The sequence below is a fragment of the Typopeltis vanoorti genome, chromosome 8 (genome assembly GCF_054136105.1).
Source record: "Typopeltis vanoorti isolate ZY-2024b chromosome 8, IOZ_Tvanoo_1.0, whole genome shotgun sequence".
In the NCBI taxonomy this organism is placed as follows: domain Eukaryota; kingdom Metazoa; phylum Arthropoda; class Arachnida; order Uropygi; family Thelyphonidae; genus Typopeltis; species Typopeltis vanoorti.
The window spans coordinates 92,693,546-92,716,356 of record NC_143556.1 but is presented as its reverse complement, the minus strand read 5'-3'; the positions used below and the strand labels follow the sequence as shown (position 1 = coordinate 92,716,356).

The 22,811-nt window shown below is 34.3% G+C and overlaps 1 protein-coding gene across 1 annotated transcript in view; it reads left to right on the top strand.

Moving 5' to 3' along the window:
• Spase22-23 (Signal peptidase complex subunit Spase22-23) overlaps positions 1–15,542 on the top strand; it is a 71,424-nt gene extending 55,882 nt beyond the window's left edge. The window contains exons 4-5 of the mRNA XM_090396825.1: positions 2,040–2,155; positions 14,788–15,542. Of these exons, the coding sequence (XP_090252951.1) occupies positions 2,040–2,155; positions 14,788–14,917 (246 nt within the window). The 3' untranslated portion in view covers positions 14,918–15,542. The remainder of the gene's footprint in view (positions 1–2,039; positions 2,156–14,787) is intronic.
• The last annotated feature ends 7,269 nt before the right edge of the window (positions 15,543–22,811 follow it).

Below are 22,811 nucleotides of genomic sequence, written 5' to 3'. Positions count from 1 at the left end.
TTACACTTAAGATGAAAATACTAAATAAGTTATTATAAACACTTCAGCCTTTCTGATAATACTGTCATACAAATTCAGACAATGGTAAATCTGTTATCTCTAGTACAGTCTTCACACAGTTCACTTAACACTTAATAAAGCTTAATGTCATAAAATTCCTTAGTGATCATTCACATCTCATAGTTTTTTTTAGTTTCAAATACAATTTATGGGTGGCAATACTTTTTCACAAGCTTACACTTTTAAATCTATGCTTCAGCTAACCTCCGCAACAGTTACTGTTAGTATAGGGATATTCTAGGAAGACACTCCTATCTCTGCATAGGAATATTAATGGTTGGAATATTCTTACCGACAATTTTCCTTCTTTTTAAAGCAAAAATATACTTAAGTATACTTAAATATACTTAAATATGTATTAAATATACATATACTTAAGTGTGAAAAGTGTTCGCACTTAAGTATATGCGAACACTTTTTGTAACTGTATACACTTTAATCAATTAACGGCACTCATTTAAAAAAAATCTTCTTAGAAATAACTGGATTAATTAACGGTCACAATACACCCAATCAAACGTTCTTGCACAGATCAAACTGCTTGCACTACATTTGACCTCACTTAACTAATTCAGTGTTCTACTAACAACTCTTGTACTAAGGTAACACACAATAATTCCTTAACTTGAAGTTTAATATGCACAGTTGCCTACTCCTTTGACATCAATTTAATCATTTAGGTACCATAATTCTTAACACCGCTATCATTAAACTCAACTTTGTCGCCTCTAATTATTCTCTAGTTACTTCGTGCTATGCTTCAAGTTTCCGTGTGTCCTTGAAAGGTCTGCCTTGAAATTAAATCTCAACTCAGGTATTGCTAGTCTATTTAGTAGTCACTCAGCTGTTTTCCGTAGCTATAATTGTTATTCTACAACTTATTAGCTAACCGCTTCTCGACAATAACATAGTCAATGAGACTTTTCTTATTCCTTCTCTCCGTGTGAATTTGTGCACATTTTTATGTTGGAATATTGTGTTAGTAATAACCAGTCCATGTCCTGAGCAGAAATCCAACAGGTATTTGCTATTATTATTAGCTTTGCTCTTTTCTTCAAATTTTACCAAACTATTTTTGTATGTCTGACAATCATTTCCTACTATGCTATTTAGATCCCCAACAAGGACCAACTTTTCCTTTTTCATTGTGTCAGTTGCTTTCTATAAAGCCTCAAAAAATTCCTCCACTTCTACCTTAGTAGAACCTTCTGTAGGACCATAGGCATAAATAAGTCTCATTGTCCATTCCCCATTCTGATATTTGCCCACATCACTCTACTTGAGACTGCCTGCCATTCAAGAAGATTAATCTTGTATTTAGTGTGGAATACTATGGCTACCCCTTCTTTTCCTCGATTGTCATTGCCTGTGAAAGATCACTAAATCAAAAAATCTTTTTTTTTCGTCATCTTGATTGAAAACTTTTCCAAGGGTAGAAACAGACTTTAAATCAATTACCAGTCCACTGTTACAATAGAGCTATAGAATTATTTGTGTAATGTACTTGTGCTTATGATGAAATGCAAATTGGATATTACCATCTGCACTTGGATTTTTATCTGAAAATATTAACCATAATTTGGAAAATTTAAAAAATGTTCATCAGATGTTAAAGAATGAGATGAGAAAATTAAAACTTGATGATCAATGAAATTTCTAGTACTTGTATTTTGTTCTTCACAATTTTCATTCACAAATGCGCTTTCTGCAGCAGACTTGTTTTGTTGTTAATGAAATATATAAATTTGATTTCTTGATAATGAGACCTGTGGAGTATCCATAACAATAGAATCACACATATACCACAGTAAAAATTAAATTTATTATGCAGATATTTCGTCTTGCATATTGTAAGATATATCTCTATAATAAATTTAATTCTTACTGTGGTATATGTGCGATTCTATAGTTATATAAATTTGCTGACAGTTATGTAGGTTTTTTGGAATACCTTAGAATCATTTTTTCTGCTTTTGCAGGTACTAAATCAGGTGGTTCTATGGGACAAGATTATCCAGCGAGGGGAAAATGCAGTCCTAGACTATCAGAGCATGAATACAAAATATTACTTCTGGGATGATGGCAATGGGCTAAAGTTAGTGTACATTTTAAATTTATTTGAATGGAAATATGATTGTGTAATTTTTTTGCTGTATCAATTTGTATCGATAAGTTATTATCGGTGTGACAGTATCAGTAAGCTATTATCTTTCCAGGTAAGATATTATCATGATGGTATATCTCCCTGATGGTATATCATGATGGTATATATCTAGTGGATATCTAAAGCACATGAAACCTATCCAGATAGAAATACTAATAAAAGCAGTATGTGATTGGCTGACAGAATTTGAGTCAATTGAGACTCAAATTCTGTCAGCCAAAAAAATGTCAGCCAGACTCAAATAATTTCTCTCATTTACTAATTTTGCCATGTGCTAATTCTGACTGTAAATTGGGCACATTCTGCATATTCTTGGGAACAGATAGATTATCTGTAATAGCAATTTTTTTTAATTTAAAGTAAATTTAAATTTTGTGCCTTTTTAATACATATACTTAAAAAGGAGTAAAATAAAGGAAGCTCCTGGACTGAGGTAGCAAATTATATATTCATCACTCTTTTGGAAGAGGTGAGTAAAGGTATTGAAAAGTTGCTCAGCAGAATTCAGGAATATGATACTCTGGGGACAGCTTGGCTTTTTGAAGGGAGGGTTATGCTTTAGTAACTGGCTAAAGCATAACCCTCATTTCCAGAAACTATTGCAACATCAACTGAAAACAAAAAATATTAGAGGCAGCAGTAAATAATACAACATTTTTAATATTACACACACCTGAATAATGTCCACTCAGGAAAATGTTATCTTTCCTCATCCAGAGTTTGGAAGGTTTATGATCTCCAGTCATTCAAGAGGGTGTTCATGGGACATTCTTTTTTTTTTAAAAAAAAACAACTGACAATCAGAGCAACTCCTTTGTCCAATATTTGTAAGAGGAATACTAATGACAGTTGTATTAGGATCTTGGCTGTTGAGTAAGATGGCTAAGAATTACTGTTTCCCAAATCTAGGAAATTTTACACAACCATTTTTTTGCAGTAAATCATAATTTTTATTTGATGCTATGCAAGATGTCCAAGGCATGATCTGCTAAACCTGATTGATCATAAACAAGGATATTTGTGTTCTTTAGGACAGATGTTGGATAATTTTCCACTTTGACCACTATAATAGGACGGGTTGCAAGAACTAAAAATCTTATATACATCTGGAACTTGGGGAGGAGTTGATCTTTAGGAAAGCAGATAGGGGGCAGCTAACTTCAAATATGATTTGAAAATGGTAATATCCATCTGTTCATTGGACATAAATGCCATATGGTTATTTAGATGCTTGGTAATGTACCACACCATTTCTTGCCATGTGGTCCTTGCATGCTTTTCTGGGAGGCTTCAACTCTGAAGATCAGTCACTCCAGACACCATCCATCCATCCAACTCATTGACAGTCTACCCCTTCCTCTTTTTTTCTAGAAACTTTACCTTCTATTACTGTTCCGAGAAGTCCTCCTTCCATCCTTTCAATGTGACCAGAGTATTTCAACTTTCTTCTGTCAATATCCTTAAGGAGCCTTAAAGTTCTACCAATTTTTTCTAGTACCCATCCATTTGTTCACTTTTCTTCTTATCAACTTCTTTAGGTTCCAAGTCTCACATCCATAAGTTGGAAAAATAGTTACTTCCAAAATCCTCAACTTTATTCTCATGGAGATAGATCCATCCTTCCAGATTTTAGACCAAGTCTCTGACTATTGTTTTAGCCATTCATAATCTTCTTTTAACATCTTCTGAACAGCAATTCTTCACATTGCTAATGGATCCCAGGTACTCAGACTTGCTGATGTCCCCAATTCTTTCTAAGGTACACCCTCTCAGGAGCTTCCCTGTCTGTATTTATTTTAAGAACCATAATCTTTGTCTTGCTAGGATTGAGCTGAAGTCCTCTGTTCTTACTAATCTCATTAACTTTGTCAAGAATTTGTACTAATTTTTCCTTGTCATTACAGAGGAGTACTGTATCATTATCATACATCAGCTTACCGATAAATCTACCACCTATCTTAAATACCGTCTTGAGCTCAAACAATGCTACACTCATGATGACTTCAGCATAGATACTAAACAAGTAAGGAGAAAGTAGACATCCTTGCCTAACTCCCTTTCCAACCTGAAGCCAATCAGTTAATCCAACACTTATTCTTTCCGTGGCTTCTTGCTCCCTGTACAAGTTAGCTATCAGCCTGATAGTGTTTAGAGGAAAACTCGTTCTTTTTCATTACTTCCCACATGCTGAATTCAGTCAAAAGCTTTAGTCTATGAAACACATTACCATAGGGAGTTTAAATTCTTTATATTTTTCTATGATTTATCTAAGTCAAAGGATCTGATCTCTGATATCCTTACCTCTAAAACCTGCTTGTTTCTCAGGCATCTCTGTCTCAACTTTGGCCTCAATCCTATTTAGAATGATCCTTAATAAAATCTTGCTTGCATGAGATATTAACTAATAGTTGTATAGTTCTTGCAATTCTTCATATTGGTCTGCATGGTTAGCCTAGTGGCTATTCACTTTGCAACCATATGCCTGGAATAGGAGTGTCCTGGGTTCGATTCCCGTCGCCGATGCGAGGAGCTTAAGGATCTTTCTCAGACATAGCCAAGTTAGCCGGTCTTGGGCACGGACAGCAGGGTTTTCTCCACAGTTTATCTGGGATTTTTCCCGCAAGCATGCAAACTGTCCCCATGAATACCCAGAGCTACAGCCATAGAATATACCAGGAAATATAGGGCTAATCACCTTATCCTTGGGATGGATATGACTTAGAAGGGCTTAAAATAGCTCTCTAACAGACTAGTAGGCCCAACACACAGAAGGGAGAAGAAGAAGAATCCTTCATATCTCCCGTTTTATATAGTGGTATGAAAACTCACTTCTTCTAGTCTATAGGCTGTGATCCTGTATCCTTGTAATAAGTCTATGAAACACTCTTATCCCTCCATCCTCTGTAGCCTTAATTAACTTTCCTGTGATTCCATCAGCACTTGGGGCCTTATTGTTATTATGCTGTTTAACCGCTCTTCAACCTCATGCTTTTGATTTAGGTTCTAAATCAAAATTTTCCTGGTGAGAGGTCTCTTCCAAATTTTTATTATCCTCTCTGTTGTATAGTTCCTCACAGTATTCTTTCCATCTGCTTTTGATTTCCAGTTCTTCTGTTAATACTACTCCATTCTTGTCTTTGATGACATTCAGTTTGTTCTTAAACTTGTGCTTTGTGTCATGAACTAAAAACACCCTTTTATAATTGTACCTCCTCACTTAGAACTGTATCTCTTCATATTTATTATTCTTTTCCTTGTCCTGCCTGATGGCCCGTCTGACTTCTCTATGTAATCTCTTATATTCTGTAGTCCCTGTCTCTTTGTTTTTTCCAACCATCTTCTTTTGATTAGATCCCATGTTGAATCTAATATCCATGAGTCTCTTGGTCTTTTTATTGGACTGAGATACTTCTTGACTGTATCCTGTTTTATAACTTTGATTCCTCCCCAAAGCCTTTCTGGTGAGTTCTCAAAAATCATCATCTAACCAAGTAGATGTTTCTTCTGTGAACCCACTAGGAAATACTTTGACATCCAGTCTAGTGGAATGGGTCTGATCACAGTCTGCTCCAGAACAAGTATGTACATCGAAGATGCTAATCTTCCATCGTTGGAGAACTAGGATGTAATCAATCTGGTTAATGTTAATGTCCAAGTATATGTCTGTTGTGATGTTTCTGGAAGCAAGTTTTAATAACCAATCAGTTAGCATGGGCAAATTCCAACAGTCTTTTACCATGGGTATTACATTTACCCAGACCAAACATTCCACACTCAGTACTCACTCTCATACTATTTCCCACTTTTGCATTAAAGTCCCCTTCGATGAAAAAGTGCATCCCTTCTTGGCAGGCAGTCCAATATAGTCTATAGGTTTTTGAAGAACTCCTCACTTTCTTCATCAGGCCTATCTGTGTGGGGCACACAAACTTGGTAGAAATAGCCTCAAGTCTAATACAAAGTATTCTGTCATTAACAGGATTACAACTAAGAAGGGTTCTTGCCTGAACTATCTTCAGTATCATAGCTATCCCTGATGCTTTGAGTCACCTCCTAAATAATCAATTAGTGTACCATCCTGTCATTTGAAGTGACCTTCATTTCATCTAGTCTCTGTAATTCACAGTGCAGAGATTATATTTCAAGTTCTGGCTTTTTTAGATGCCCTGGATATTAGGGAATAATAACATTATTAATAATCTGTATGCTGAGAAGCATAGAGGAAAAAATGTTCTGTTAATTATTTCAGCATTACCATTAGATTGGAAAATGTAATGCATAAAGGAGACTTCAGCTATGAGAAAATCTGGTTGGAACAGAGGTTGGTGGCCCTGTTAGCTAAGATTATGATACCATACTGTTGGGAGTGTGGATGAATGGGAAAGTTTTTAAATGTATACCTGTTTAGACAGATATTCTGTAAAACACTGAGAGTATCATTAGGGGAGTGATTATAGTGTCTAGGAAAGATAGGTTTTTTTTTTTTTTTTTATGGGAAACAAGATTTTTGAATATTAGCTGTTAAGGTGGAGGAGGAGGATTGAGTAATGTGTGTGTGTGCTATGTGGCCAAATAGAGAACTCATCATCAATATGAATCTTAGCCAGATAGAAGGTTTGAGAACTGCAGAATCAAGCAAGTTTTAGAACTGCTTCATACAGAAATTGACAAGGAAAGTCCATTGCTGTACCTGCTATTAGTTTATATGCAGTGTTCTTCCAAGTGTTGAATTGTAGCTTCTGCTCAATCGAGTTTTATCATCTTATAGTTCTCTCTCGTTAGTATTTAACTAGTTGTAGGCTGATATGCCATCCGAACATAAATAAAATTTGTATTATACTGCGCCACTCTATGTTCTGAATTGCAAGAGCAACTTTGATAAATCAACCTTCAACTGTACCAGGTTATTATAAAGCTGATTTTAGGCCAAGGTTCTCACTATTAAGCAAAGCTCTTGCTTTTGGTTCGAAATATTTAATGAGTGGTTCAGTGAAAGAAAATCAGACAAACTCTAGAATGATCTTAGATAAAACATTTAATGCAGTATCACATATAATTACATCATAACACAATGTTCCAACAGGGACATTACAATTAAATGAATATAAAATTTTCATTAAGATACTAGTACGCTACTCGGCTGAGCTTAAAATTTATAACTAAAAACTATATTAACAGATCTTATTCTTCTTGTTACAAAGAACTTCTACCACAACTTCACTCTGACCAAGGTTACATCTCAAAACATTTTAAATATCAAATCAGTTCAAGATTTTCAGAAAGAATACAACTCATGAACCATCAGGCATTCATTTGTAATTCTCTAAACTCAGTCAATCAAAATTAGTTCTTGTAAGTTCGAGATTCCTAAATTACAACAAATAGGTTTCTTAATATTCTCATTCAATCAATTTATGCTTAATTCAATAATATAGCATTTGTCACTTGAAGAGGAAAAAGTCTTAGCACATCGCACATTCAATCTTGACTCGCTGAATACAACAACCAGGAATAAATTACTTTCGGCGGAATTAATTTTCGTTACTTCACACTAAGTATAGTAAGGTAATCTTACCAGGATATAGCTTCATTACATCATAAGGAGATCGAACAACATCTTTGAAGTCCTTGCTGACCTTTACTTTGTAGTAACACAAACTTAAAAGAATCTTCTATTTCCACGATTGATTTATAGACTCGGGAGAATATAACCTTTTTGCACTTGGTATAAATTATCTACCTATTTCTTCCTTTTCTTATTCATATTATCCTATGTCCTGCACTATTCCACTGCTAGATGTTAGGAAGTTTTGGTAGAAATCCAACTCCCAAAAAGGTAAGCTAAAATGCCAAGCGATTCCTGGTCCTTTCTATTCCGTTTTCGGCACATCAAAATCCCCCTTCAATCTCTAGCTGCCGTTCTCTATACTCCCCCACTCGTTTCTTTTCTCCTTTTTTACTTTCGTTTTCATGTCCACTCGTTCCTTTTTTCTGCCAGTAACTGGTTCTCACCGGTTTAGCTCACATCGAACTTGCTTTTCCCTTGGTATATAGTAGTTCACGCTCCAACACATGCTAGGAGAAATTCGCATGATTTCTCACAACAACCAATCAAATGATATCACAAGGAATCTTCTGGATATATTAAAATTATATACATCACAGTTTCTTATATTATTATTAAAGGAATAAAGCAAATAAAATAAATGACACTTTAATACAGAGCCTTTTCATGTCTATGATATACCCTAAAATTACATAAATAAAATTAACCAACAAAACTCGAAACGAATACATTAATAACATTTTATAACCAAGAGACCAACAAAATAATTTTAAATAAGTCCTGCTTATGATATGGTAGATCATGTTAATTATGAATGAAGTATTATTAATTATAATTATCTTCATTCACAGTTTAACACAAGTGAAGTAACTGGCATAGATAGCCAAATTGAAGCGATGGGTATCAAGATGTTTGGGGTGGTGGGTAAGACATTTTTAGCCCCTTTGTGCAGTGAGTCAAAAACATCTCACCTATAGCTTATAAATGCATGGAAAAAGGAGGGGGAGGTTGCTAAGAGATTGCAGCACCTCCCTGCAAAAACTGAAAACCAGATGTAAATTTATAGCTTTACTGTAGTTAAAATTTGAATGTGTATGTGTATACACATACATACACCATTGATACTGTTTTTGAGATGGAAGCATTGTGTGTGTGTGTGTGTGTGTGTTGCTTGATTGCTCAAAGGGTTAAGTAAATTTAAGACATCAGATAGGGGATATTGGTTAATAAAAATTATAGTAAAAAAATCCACCCACTTCAAATCTTTAATCCAGAATTCAGTTGTTGTTTTTTAAGTGGAATCCTTTTATGTAATAAGTGTGACTAGGTAGGAAAGTTAAAGAATTTCCCAGTATTTTAAAGGTGGCAGAGTCAATAGCATCCACAATGGGGAAAGAGGGATTATGGATTTATGAATTTAAGACAATATCTGGAAATATTGAGAGATGGAAACTAAAGGCTTGAGGTTTAAATTAACTTTGCCAGAAAAAATAGCTGTTTGGCTTTTTATCTTGGCTTGAGATTTAGTTAATTTTGGAACTACGAGGTAACATTTTTAAGAGGTTAACATTTCTGGGAATGAGTGGGGTGATCTAAAAACAGGTTTGTATGTAGCACGATGTCTGAGTAACACATTACTTTTGTAATAGTAATCACTAGTATTGAGGACCACAGTATGAGCCTCAACCCAGCTCTCCACACTTTATAAAAGCATGAAGAGTTCTAGAGAGAATTCATTTAGGTGGCAAAGCTTGTATAAAAATATATAACTGCAATTGTACTCAGTCTGTCTAGCTGACCATACCTTCAAACACCTTTCACAGGATTTAAAACAGCCAACCAAATCTGAATAAATATAGTTATGTGAACCTTCTCAAGATTTGGGAAACAGTAATTCATAGATGCCCAAACCAACAGCCAAGATGCCTTACCAATAATTCATGGAAGGTGCTTTCTTAGCCCTTTAATGGCTTACAGTCTAATATCCTTCACCTTTACTTATTTTTTGCGATGTTTGTGTGTTATTACAATTCTCATATCTTATCTTGGATATCTCTGTGACAGACAATACTGGACAAATTAAACCCAAGTTTAATTCTTTTGTTTGCTTTCTTCCTCCATTAAACAACCTTAACGTGAGATTCAAGAGTTAAAGATGAAATAGAGTTTATGTATTCACTACTTAAGTGTGAATACATAAACTCTATTTCATCTTATTTACTTATTAGAAAAATGTTAACATACTTTTAAATTTCATTTTACACGATAACTCTCTGCTCATGAGAGAGGTTCATTCTTGTTGCAGGTACTCCATTAGTTTCAGTTGTAAAGAAACTTTCTTTTTATGAATGAATTATTTGAAACCTTATTATTTTTATAAGATAAATTATGTAAATTTTTGAAGGATTTTAATAGTTTAGGTTACATTATTTCTCAGGATTTTTTCCTTTGACTTTCACTTACTGCTGAATATCACATTTTTAAGCACATTCACAGTGAAAAATTGCCTAGTTATTCTACAAAGTCAGATGTTTACCTCACATCTTTTGTAGAGTAACAAGAAATATTGTAGACTTCTATGTTTACCTAGTTACTACTGAGAAATCCTAAAGGTTTCCTGGCTCGGACACCGGTTGCTTACTGGTGTGCTTAAACATGTTTCAGAAAGGAGTTAAACACAAATGGCAAAATGATATCTGAAGAATCTTTTAAAGAGTTTTTTCTAAAGGCTTCTTCCTTGAACTCTTTAGATAATCGGAACACAGACTGGAATTGACCACCACTCATTCTAAACATAGAAATCACCAAGTGATTTTACTTTTTAATGTGGTTTTTGAATGAATAATTATGATAAAAAGAAATGAAAATGCAGCTTGTAGACAAATTCCAGAAGGTGTTTGGTAATGTAAGTTTGACTAGTTAAATAAGCCAAACCTTTGACAGTAATAGTTACCTTACTTCAAATGTAAATTACTTCCCCTTTCCCTTATGAAACAGGCATTGAATATTTGATTGGTGTAAGATTATAAAGCTGTTTAGATCCCTCACAGAACAGCTTAATTCACAGAGAAATATACCAAACCTACCAGCTTGAATTGCTTTTTTCACTTTTAATGAAAAAAGGTTCTATCTTAGTAGAACCTTCTTTGGGACCATAGGCACAACTAAGTCTCACTTGTCCAGTTCCACATTTTCATATTTTCCCCCATCACTCTACTTGAGACTGCCTGCCATTTAAGAAGATTAGCCTTGTCAGTGGCACACCCCATAGGTGGGGGGTCTAGGGGGGGCCTGGTAACCCCAAAGACAAAGGGAGAAAAAAGACTAGAAAAATTTCCAAAAATATTTTCCTAATTAAAATTAATTTTTTTATTTATGTTGTGTCATGTCTTCTATTTCTATACTATTTATGAATTAGCGGTTATATAAGGTGGGAATACCCTCTAGCTCTCGGAAATCATGGCCACTGTGAACACAAGGCAGATGAAGTAGCTAAAAAAATTTTATATGTTCGACTCGGCTTCACCCAAGATTGAGTACGCCACTGAGCTTCGGGTTTAGTGTTGAATACTATGGCTACTCCTCCTTTTCCTTGATTGTCATTGCCTGAATATATTGTATAATCATTGCAGCATGATTAGATTAAAAAAAAAAGCAGTGATTAACATGCTCAGTTGCTGCACTCAAATTTGTGGAATAAAGTTCATCATCATCATCATCATCATCAAATTCCTGCCATGTACCCTCAAGGGGTGTACAGGATATGATAGTACTACATGAAAAAAATTATATCATTATTAATTTCCTATCTACAATTTTCCTCCAAATCAGTCTGTTACTTGTCAAAACTCCAACATTATCAGATCTTATATTTCTATCGTCTAAAGCATTTTGTACCATATCAATCCACCTATATCTTGGTCTTCCTCTGGGTCGTTTTGCTGCCAACCTGGCAGAGAACACTTGTTTTGCTAATCTTTCTTCGCCCATTCTGTTTAAGTGACCATACCACCTAAGATTAGCTCTGCTAATGCATTCCTGGATGCTGACAATGTCAAGTTCTTTCCTAATGTCCTCATTTTTAATATGATATTGCCATTGATGCCATCTGTTCATGCCTATAATCTTTCTCAGGACTCTCATATCTGTGGTCTCTAGTCTTTGGTCAAGTGTTTTACTTCTGACCCAGCTCTCAGATCCATAAGTTAAAACTGGTTTGAACACTGTCTTGTACACAGCTAATTTAGTGTTCCAACTGATTTCTCTCTTATTCCATATGAATTTATTCAATTGACTTCCCACCATGAAGGAAAGTGGTATTAAACATGATATCAAAATTGGAGATGTTAATGTCAGCTCTTTGCTTTATGCGGATGATGTTATACTTCTAAATAAATCTGCTACAAGTCTGCAAGATTCTCTGACTAAATTGAATAGCTGTTGTAATAGATATGGTATTTAAGTGACCATTCTGTTTAAGTGACCATACCACCTAAGATTAGCTCTGCTAATGCATTCCTGGATGCTGACAATGTCAAGTTCTTTCCTAATGTCCTCATTTTTAATATGATATTGCCATTGATGCCATCTGTTCATGCCTATAATCTTTCTCAGGACTCTCATATCTGTGGTCTCTAGTCTTTGGTCAAGTGTTTTACTTCTGACCCAGCTCTCAGATCCATAAGTTAAAACTGGTTTGAACACTGTCTTGTACACAGCTAATTTAGTGTTCCGACTGATTTCTCTCTTATTCCATATGAATTTATTCAATTGACTTCCCACCATACCAGCTTTGCTGATTCTGTTGTCTATTTCTATATTTAATTTACCATCTTCAGTAAAAATCGTGCCTAAATAGCTGAAATGTTTTACTTGTTCCATGGGTTCTCCATTCACAACACAGTTGACATTTTCAATGATTCTGCCTATTTTCATTGTCTTTGTCTTTTTATTGCTGACCTTCATACCATATCTATTACAACAGCTATTCAATTTAGTCAGAGAATCTTGCAGACTTGTAGCAGATTTATTTAGAAGTATAACATCATCCGCATAAAGCAAAGAGCTGACATTAACATCTCCAATTTTGATATCATGTTTAATACCACTTTCCTTCATAATGTGATCCATATAGATAATGAATAACAGAGGGGATAATGTACATCCTTGTCTCACACCAGATTTAACATTAAACCATCTTCCTGTACTTCCTTCAATTCTAACTGCTGACTTACAACTCAAATAAAGACTAAGTATTGCTTGATATAATGCCCCATTGACACCATATAACTGAAGCGTATTGAATAGCTTCTCTCTTGGCACCTTGTCATATGCCTTTTCCAGATCGACAAAACTTAAATACAGATCTTTGTTATATTCCCATGCTTTCCCGACTATTTGTCGTAAAGTGAAGATCTGATCCTGACAGCCTCTATTTGGCCTGAATCCAGCTTGTTCTTCACCAAGCTTTTCTTCCACAATTCTTCTCAACCGTTTCTCAAGTATACTTGCATCTATAAACAATCTTTTCCTGTTTTTTTATAACTGAAGGGTACAGTGGAAATACAACTTCAGTCCAATTTTTGTGAATTCAACCTAATGCCGCTATCTGTTGGGGATTAAAGGACTGTTTCATCTCATAAATACGACTTTCTGCATAAACAACCTCACTCCAGACAAATGAACGGAGAATATTTCTTAAACTTGGGAAGAACACCCTCAGTCCGAGTGGTTGTATGGAAAAACAATTTCAGTCCAATCACATCAACTATTATCACTATTGCATAAATGGGGGTTGTTAAACCAAAAATCTTACACTGAAACTCCGGACGACTGGAGAGAAATTTTACGTATCAGTCGAGATAAACCTATACCTTTTGAAGTGATTGGCTGCGAATAGGATTTTGATTTCCAAAATTGGACAGATCATTTATCGCCTTTGTATAAAGCAAAATGCCCTTTTCCCACGAGACCAATTCGTATGCTGCAAATTTTAAAGGACAAAAAAACCTACAGCGATATTTTACAAGTCAGCTTATTCCAGGGCGTATGAAACTGCATCTATTGTAAAGAATCAGAAGAATAAAAGAATAAATAACAGAGAAACTGCGCTACAGAGCTTATACACTGCCAAAGTACCCATAAAGTTAGCGAAGTATAACAACCTACTCCACCTGTCTCAATTTTTAGAGCGGCCAAATTCAAAAAAATTTTACGAAGACTTGCTGTATAATGATGTTCCAGAGGGTGGCAATGATGACAACGTTGATGACCATCCAATAAGTGATTGAAATAAATGATTATTTTAAAACTACAATATTTTAACTACTTAAATTTTTATTACTTTTTACCATATTTCATTTTTTGTGTATTATTGCTTACTTAATAAAGAAGCACCTACCAACTTTTGTTAGTATAATAATTCCAATTTTTATATTTACCTTTTATCTTTAAAACAAGGGATGCGATCTGATCATTATTTATAAATTAAATAATTAAAAAATCAGATATTACCAATCCGATTAATAAAAAAATGTGCATAACAACTATTTTTTTTTATATAGGCACCAACTTAGCCAGAATTTATCAGGGAAAAACCGCTTCAGTCTGGCCATTTCGACAAAAAGGGCATTATTTGCCATTTGTTTTTTTAATTTTTAAGTACTGTTTAAATTAATTATGCTTAATATACATGAATGTACCATATCTTATTTTTTTTTTTTTTTTTGTTATGCTATATTTACTTGCATTTTGACAACAAGGAAAATTTAATTACGTTTTTTTTGGAAGTCAATATCGTGGACTGAAGTTGTTTTTCCCCTGCACTGCACCCTTCAACTATTTTTGTCATCTTACCTTGGGATTACAGGTGGTTTGATTTCAGGTATATAAAAGTATGCTTAAGAACTTTAAATGATTAATTGGTTTTCTCTTTGCTGTAGATGTATAATAAATGGTTTGTTTTTTAGCTTTAATGCTTATAATTTTTTAATTTCAGGGGAAACAAGAATGTTACCTTGACTCTTTCATGGAATGTCATTCCAAATGCTGGTAGTTTACCGAACGTGGCTGGAAAAGGGTTGCATGGCTTTAGTTTTCCATTAGAATACACCACATCTAGATTATAAACATCTAAGAAAGATAGCATTGTTAAATAGAAGCACTCATCATCTTTACCATTTTTTTCCTGCTGTTACTGCCCAGTGACTATTTTAAAGATATTTTGCAATGCAACTTCTTACAGTTTTATTTTTTGAAAATAGCATATATTTAAGTTTTATATACCATTTATTTGGGAACAGTGCAGAAAAGTGGTGAATGCCTAAAGTGAACTTCATTAAAATACAAAAATCTAGAATGGATTAGTGCACTATTGTTTCTGTATTTTATTTAATAGAACAGAATAATCCTTTATTATTATTAATCAACTTTTTTGCAGTTTAAAAAAAATATGCATAGCATGAAAAAATCTTAAGATGTTTTATCAGTTTCATGGATTTGGAATGCTTCAATGTAATCAAATAATATTCAGTATGTGTGCATGCACACCTTCATTATAGTTAATATACATTTTTCAGCATACTGGAAACATAAAACTGTAGTAATATGAAGTGCTATTTCTGCTTATGAAGTGCACATTCTAAATTTTGTTTTCTGTAAATGTTTCAAATATTTCATTCTTACAAAGGGAGAGGGGGGGGTGAGTAAAAAAGCAAATGTTACAGGATTGAAAATAAAAGTGCTTTTAAAGGATTTGAAAAGTTTATTATTTTATTAATAAATAAGATTTAATGATCATTTCTCTTATTAAATGTTGCATAATTTTGTATGGTATGTTTTGTATATGTAATAAGAGTTAGCATTTTCAATGCTTTTTTAATCCCCCCCCCTTTTAACCATATCATTATGAAGTTAATATGTTCAAATTATTCTGGAACCAAGTACATTTTCAAACTTTGGGTAATTGTTTGACAGTACAATTGAGTACATAATCAGTTGAGGGTGTAGTGACTAAAAAGACCATTGATCAAAAGTTCTAAGTGTTGATTGCAGTGAAAGTGCTAAGAAATAACTCAGACTTTCCAGATTGTAAATAAAAGTTACTTGAACTGCTCCTGCCTTAACCTTTACTAACTTGGTTTTCCCAGTTAGTAAACACTTTTTTTTTTTCACTTACAAATGCATCCAGTCTCCTGAAACAGTTTATTATACTACTATTTTTGTTTTTTGGTGATTCTTTGCCATTATAAAATACTTTAAAATTTCTTTGCACTTTGCCACTGCCATTCTACTCTCTGCTAGTGTGCAACCCCCAAAACTTCTGCAACCAATTAACATTATTTTCAACTTAGATGCTATTAGAGCAACTTCTTGAACATAGTGCAACATGTGACAAGATTTGAAAATATATTAAAAACTTGACAATTTTCAACTTATGGCTATAATTTCCTTTAATTTATTAGATGTCTAATTGCACTCACCACTTCTAAAGGCAAGCAGTTCCAACAATACACCATTTAGAGAAAATATCCAGCTTCTGGATGCCCTCTTGTCCTCTCACCACTTGCCATAAAATGAAAAATTCCATCTGCTAGTATTCTTTGACTGTCATGTTGCCACTTTTTCTCCTCTCTGCTAGTGTGCAACCCCCAAATTCTCTGTTCTCAGTCTTTTTTTTTTTATAGTTTCAATATCATCTTTAACACTCTCCTTTACACCCCCCTTCCACCATATCTGCATCATGAGGCTTGTTTAACCGGATGACGCCCCAGCTGGCATGAAATTCTATCATGTTTTACCGTCATTTTTTATTTTGGTTGAAGCCAATAAGAATACAATTTGGTTGGCTAAATTCTAAATTGTCAGCCCATCCTCATTCGTTCAGTATCTAGGTAGATACCCCACAGGGTGCACCACAAGAAGGTGAGGATTGGACATTAGGTCAGAAGCCCTGATTGGTTTTCTGCATTCCTTTAAAGGCTATGTGGGGGTCTTATCTCAGTTATATAGCTTTGACCCTTCTTTTTCACCCCTATTTAGAAAATGATATAAAAAATTTTATTGTACTGGAATTCACATGGAGTCTTAAGACTCTTTGATGGAAGTAGAGCCTATCCACACTAGTGCCTGTTCTATCTCTCTTTGAATGCATTTCTTGAAAAAGCATTCATAACAGACCAGTAATCCATTGCACTTAATCACCAACTCCAGATAGCTAATTTAGTCCAGAGGCTTACTAACTACACACTCACTCAATTTTTAGGATTGACCCTATGTTGTGTCTCCTCTAGTCTGTATCAATCCTATAAAACCATTCCATTTTAGTAATATAAACATTTCTATTATCTTCCTCTTTTTCACATGCTCTCATTCTATCCTCATAGAGAGTACACAGAGTTTACTCGCCTCTGGATTCTCTCCACTATTACTTCATCCCCAAGAAACAAAGATGACCACAACTTTGCACAGTAATCCAAATGTATCCATAACAAAGATTATAAAGGGAATGATGACTTTCTTATCACTGTGAAGTCTCCAGAGCAGGGTTTCTGAACTATGTAAAAATAAATTAAAAATACAAAAAAATATTAAATTGATAAGATAAAATAGGGGAAAAAAAATAAAAAATCCTTAGCCCACCCACGTTCCAAAACTGTACTATAGGTTTGCAAATACCATTTCGTGAGTAGGAACAACATAAAAAATATACTGTTGGTCACCTGCATTCTCCTAGATTCTGCTTTCCTATATACTGTTGTGGTATTCCTATCACCAACTTCATATCCATTCCCATTTGTTACAATTCTTGTTAGAGTTCCATGTAGTATTCTGTCAAATGCATTTGCAAAATTAGCAGTTTCTTGGGGATGAAGTGAACCATACCCTTTTTCATACTAAACCCTCACCCCTATTAGAAAAAGTAAAGGGGCATTACTTTTTCTAATAGGGGTGAGATTACCTATCCATAAAACAATCCTTTTCCCCTTAGAGTACCATATTCTTATCCACCCATTCTTTCTAATACATGTCTTACCCCTCCAGAGATTGGTATCTTATTAATACCTCTGTCTTTGAGCCTCCTGTATGCAACTTAACTATTTTGTTCTCCTTCTACTTACTTAGGGGAGTTTTAACAGCCCCTAATCATGAATAGTGTAGTATTCATCCTTTCCTTCATGCTTACATGGTGATCAGAATACATTATGAAAATTATGGAAACATTTACCATGTTAGAGTAAAACTTCAGTTTCATATAAACCAAAATAAACACTCAAGTTTTGACCTTCACATTAAAATCATCTGGAGATACACACACACACACACACACACAAAGAAACAAGCTGCACTACAATCTGTATGGCATGGTGAAGTTATTGACCAACTTCCAACTATTTGGCCTGACCTCTGGTGGAAAAAAAAAGAAAAAACCTTACTATATCAAAGCTAGAGTACTATTATTATTATCTGTTAGGGTACAAAATTAAATTAAGCTGCAGAACAACATGTCTACAAAAAAAAAGGAAATAATAAATAAAAAATTACATAAGTATACATATAAATTACAACCAACTGGTATGGATAGTGGGGATGGCACACATTCAGCCCACTTAGTTTCCAGCAAACCCTGACTTTAGGACTCTAAACAATTTTTAAGCTTTTATTGGCCACTATCCATACCAGTTGATTGTAATTTATATGTATACTTATATAAGTTATTAAATAATTTTTTTCTTTTTTGTAGACATGTTGCTCTCCACCTTAATTTAAATTTGTAACCTAATAGATAGCAATAATAATAGGACTCTAACTTTGATGTAGTAAGGTTTTTTTTTTTTTTTTTTCGCCAGAGGTCAGGCCAATAGTTGTAATGGTTGGTCAGTAACTTCACCTTTCCATGGTGAAGCGACCAAGGTCGAAATGTCGAGTGTTTATTTTGGTTTATATTAAATTAAAGTTTTATTTTAACATGGTAGCTGTTTCCATAGTGTTCATGATGTAGTGTAGTCTTTAACATATTGTACAACACAGTATTAATATTCTTGTAATGTAATATGCAGGCTGCTATACCATCTGTTCCTGTCGCCATATTTGCACTGAGATTATCCTAATTACTTTCATCAACCTTTACTACTACGTAATTTCTGACATTTGTCACTGCAGTATCCTCACATGTATGATAGACCACCCTTGCAAAGTGGTCTTCTAGCAACTCATTTATTTTGGCTTCTTCTGTTGCCTCCTTGCCATCACTGCTCATCAAGGTTGTATATTCATACTCATTATCCTTTACTTGTCACAGAGCAAAAAGAACTGTTTGGCATGCTCTGCTAATTTCTTCTCAAATTGGTTTTTCCTTCCTTACCTTTTTGGTCACCATGCCTGCCTGTCTTGTGCTGTTGATGATGTTACTGTTTACCTTTCTTTCTCTTTGTATGCCTTCTGCTACATTTTCTTTTGTTTACAGCTCCTGTTTAAAATACCACTCATCCTTCTAACTCCTATAGGAATACAATATGATGTTGCTGACTTCAGATACCCCTTGACCATATCCCAATCACCGCTAACATTCTCCTCTTGAATATTCTTATGCAATGGCGCTGCCTAATCATAATCACGTGTCCCTGTAATTTCACATCCTTAATGAAAATTTCACTTTTGGCAATCTCCCAAGCCAAAGCCTACAGGATCACTCTTCCCAAATGGAGGCAATGTTGTTACCCTATTGTGGACAGATCTGATCCTATACACTATACCAAGTCACCTCAAGTACATCATGCTTTCAAGTAATTATCTTTGTAGGTAAATGAATTCCATTTCCTTCCTGCTATATGATATTCCTACCTAGTATTTTCCTGAACTTGATATCATAATGGGAATTACCTGCACACGTGCTTGACTTACTCATATACGTCATCCACATCTTTCCTTGTTCTAGTATATACAGGGTGTCCCAAAATTCACGCAAGATTTAAATTTAGCGCCATTTGTGCGCTAAAGTGTTGCCAACAAGAAAAAAAAGACAGTGTGACAGCTGACAGTTCAGGGTTATTAAAAATGACCATGCACAGCGAAGAGAGTTCGTTGAATGGATTATGGAACAACAAGTGGATGTTTATTTTTCGAACAAAATCATCTTCAGCGATGAAGCTCATTTTTATCTTGATGGCTTCGTTAATTGACAAAATTGTCGCATTTGGGGTTCAGAAAATCCATGAGTGATTGTTGAAAAACAAATGCATCCACAACGTGTCACTGTTTGGTGCGGATTTTGGGCTGGAGGCATCATCGGTCCATTTTTCTTCGAAAATGCGGCTGGTAAGGCAATAACAGCTATCGCGACATGATAATCCAGTTTTTTTTGTGCCTAAATTGCAAGATATGGATGTGGACGATGTGGTTTCAACAAGACGGTGCCATATGCCATACAGCCCGAGAAACAATTCAATTACTGCACGAGTCATTTCCTGGTCGTGTAATTTCCCGTTTTGGTGATCAGAATTGGCCGCCCAGATCATGTGACTTAACGCCTTTTTCTTTGGGGTTTTTTGAAGTCTAAGGTTTATGCCAACAAGCCCACGACCACCCATGCCTTGAAGGAGGAAATTGAGTGCTGTATCAATGAAATTCAGCCACATTTATGCAAAACGGTAATGGAAAATTTCGACAAAAGAGTGCATATGTGCCAGCAAAGCCGTGGAGGCATATTTACCCAATATGCTATTCCATGCATAACCCTATACTGTATACTTTATGAATCAATAAGAAATTACAATTTTTAATTAAAAACCTGTGTTTTCTATCAAAATTACTTCTTGCGTGAATTTTGGGACACCCTGTAGTAGCAACAACTGTATACTTTGTAAAGAATTATAAAACCGGAGGAAAACTTGCATAAAAAAAATTATTAGCTAGAATTTTTGCATAAGTATCATAGGCTTCGTCAGTACAAGGTCACAGAATGATGATTAAACATTAACCAACATAAAAAAACGCCACCTAAGTAACCAAATGAAAGGTCATATGGACAAAATAAAATTGGTGCTTTGTAAATCAGCTAATATTATCTACCATAAAGGGATAGACGTAGATCATCAGACCTGTTTAAGTAATGACAGCGAAGTCAAGTTTCACACTTTATAAAGCAGTTCTATGAGGAAATGACTTATGAAGAACTGTCTTGTTCCTATAAACTAATGTTCAATGTTGATAGCATGCTCTGCAAGTCCAGAGTGTTCATAAACAACCAGGAATAACTGGTTGTTTATTAACTTTGGGAACAAGCACAACTTTCCATTTCCAATTATCCAGGCATCTATCAGATTCCTTGCTCTTGTGGATTATCTTATTTCAGACAAACAGGAAGATCTGGTTTTATTTGGCTAGAAGAACACAAGTCTTAAATTAAATACCATGAGCCTGAGCAATCCAGACTTGAAGAACATGCTATGGACACTAAACATAGTTCAACAAGACGAGTTCTTAATAAAAATCGTTTCCTCATTGAACGGCTTTATAAAGAAACGTGTGAAACTTTACTTCACTGTCTTAACTTGAACAGATTTGATGGTCTAGGGCAGTGTTTCTCAACCTGTAGTCCGCAGGGAGACTTAAATTAAGTAAATATACTTTTTAATTATCTAAACAAAACAAATTTAAATTGAATAAGTAAAAATTATTGAAATCAAATGGAGACAAAAAAACCCAACAAATCGCTTCAGAATGTTCAAAGGTGGAAACAAAACTATATTGTTGTTCACTTCACTCTTTTATTATTCGTCATTCTGCTGCTGAATGACGAATAATAAGAGGGATGAAGTGAACAACAATATAGTTTTATTGCTTCTGCCTTCCCTTGCTGTTTTGTCAGATTTGAAGTGAACTTGTGTTATCCACATTTCAACCAATTGCTTGTTGTTTATTGATTTTTATTATTGAAGGTTTCCCTCCTTCAACCAAGGCTCAGTATATGCTAAGTGATACTTGGACAAAGTGTGTCCTGAGTTCATCATCATGCATATCAAGGATTTAGGCCTAGCATGGCCTGTTCCGGCCTTAGAAGTCATTGTTTAAGAGGACGTACTGGTTTTCTTTTTCCTAATGGCTTGTATTTTAAGGCTTGTTTTGGTAATCTTTCTGTTTTCATTCTTTGAACGTGTTCCATCCATTTATGTTTATATTTTTTAATTTTTTCTATTACTGATTCTTGGTTTAATTCTTTCATAATTTCTTCATTTCTTTTGTGATCAAATAGGGTATACTTTGCAGTTTTTCTCGTAAACTTCATTTCTGCTGTTGTTAATCTTGTTTGTCTTTTTGTTTTATTGTTCAGATTTCGCTTCCATACATTAAGACTGGTAGGGCTAATGTATTGTATACTTTTAGTCCGGTTTGTTTTTGAACTAGGTTTGGTTTAAATATAGAGTTAATTACACCTGTTATTTTTAAATATTTTGCGATTTTTACGTTTATATCTTTTTCATTTTCATATGTGATCGTACATCCTAGGTAGTTAAATGAATTCACCTGTTCTAAGATCTTGTTATCTAATACTATTTTAGTTCTTGCTGGATCTTGTCCTTTAAAGGCCATAGTTTTTGATTTTTCTGTTGATATTATCATGCCAATAATCTTTGGATATCTCATTTAGATCTAAAATAGCTTTCTGTAGTTTATCTTCAGAATTTGTAATTATTATTTGGTCGTCGGCAAAGAGGAGAGTGTTTAAGTTTACTGTAGGAGAAAGTTTAATTCCTTGATGTAAATTTTTATTCCATTTTATTATTATTTCATTTAAGTAGATATTAAAAAGAGTTGCTGAGAGGGGACATCCCTGTCGGACCCCTTGGTTTATCTCTCTCGTATATGATAGCTCGTGATTTAATCTTATTTGTATTTGATTATTTTCATATATACTTGTGATAGTTTTTAGGATATTATTTGGTATTTGTCTTTCTTTTAATATGTTAAATAATGTTTCTTTTAACTTTGTCAAATGCTTCTTCAAAGTCAATAAATGCAATA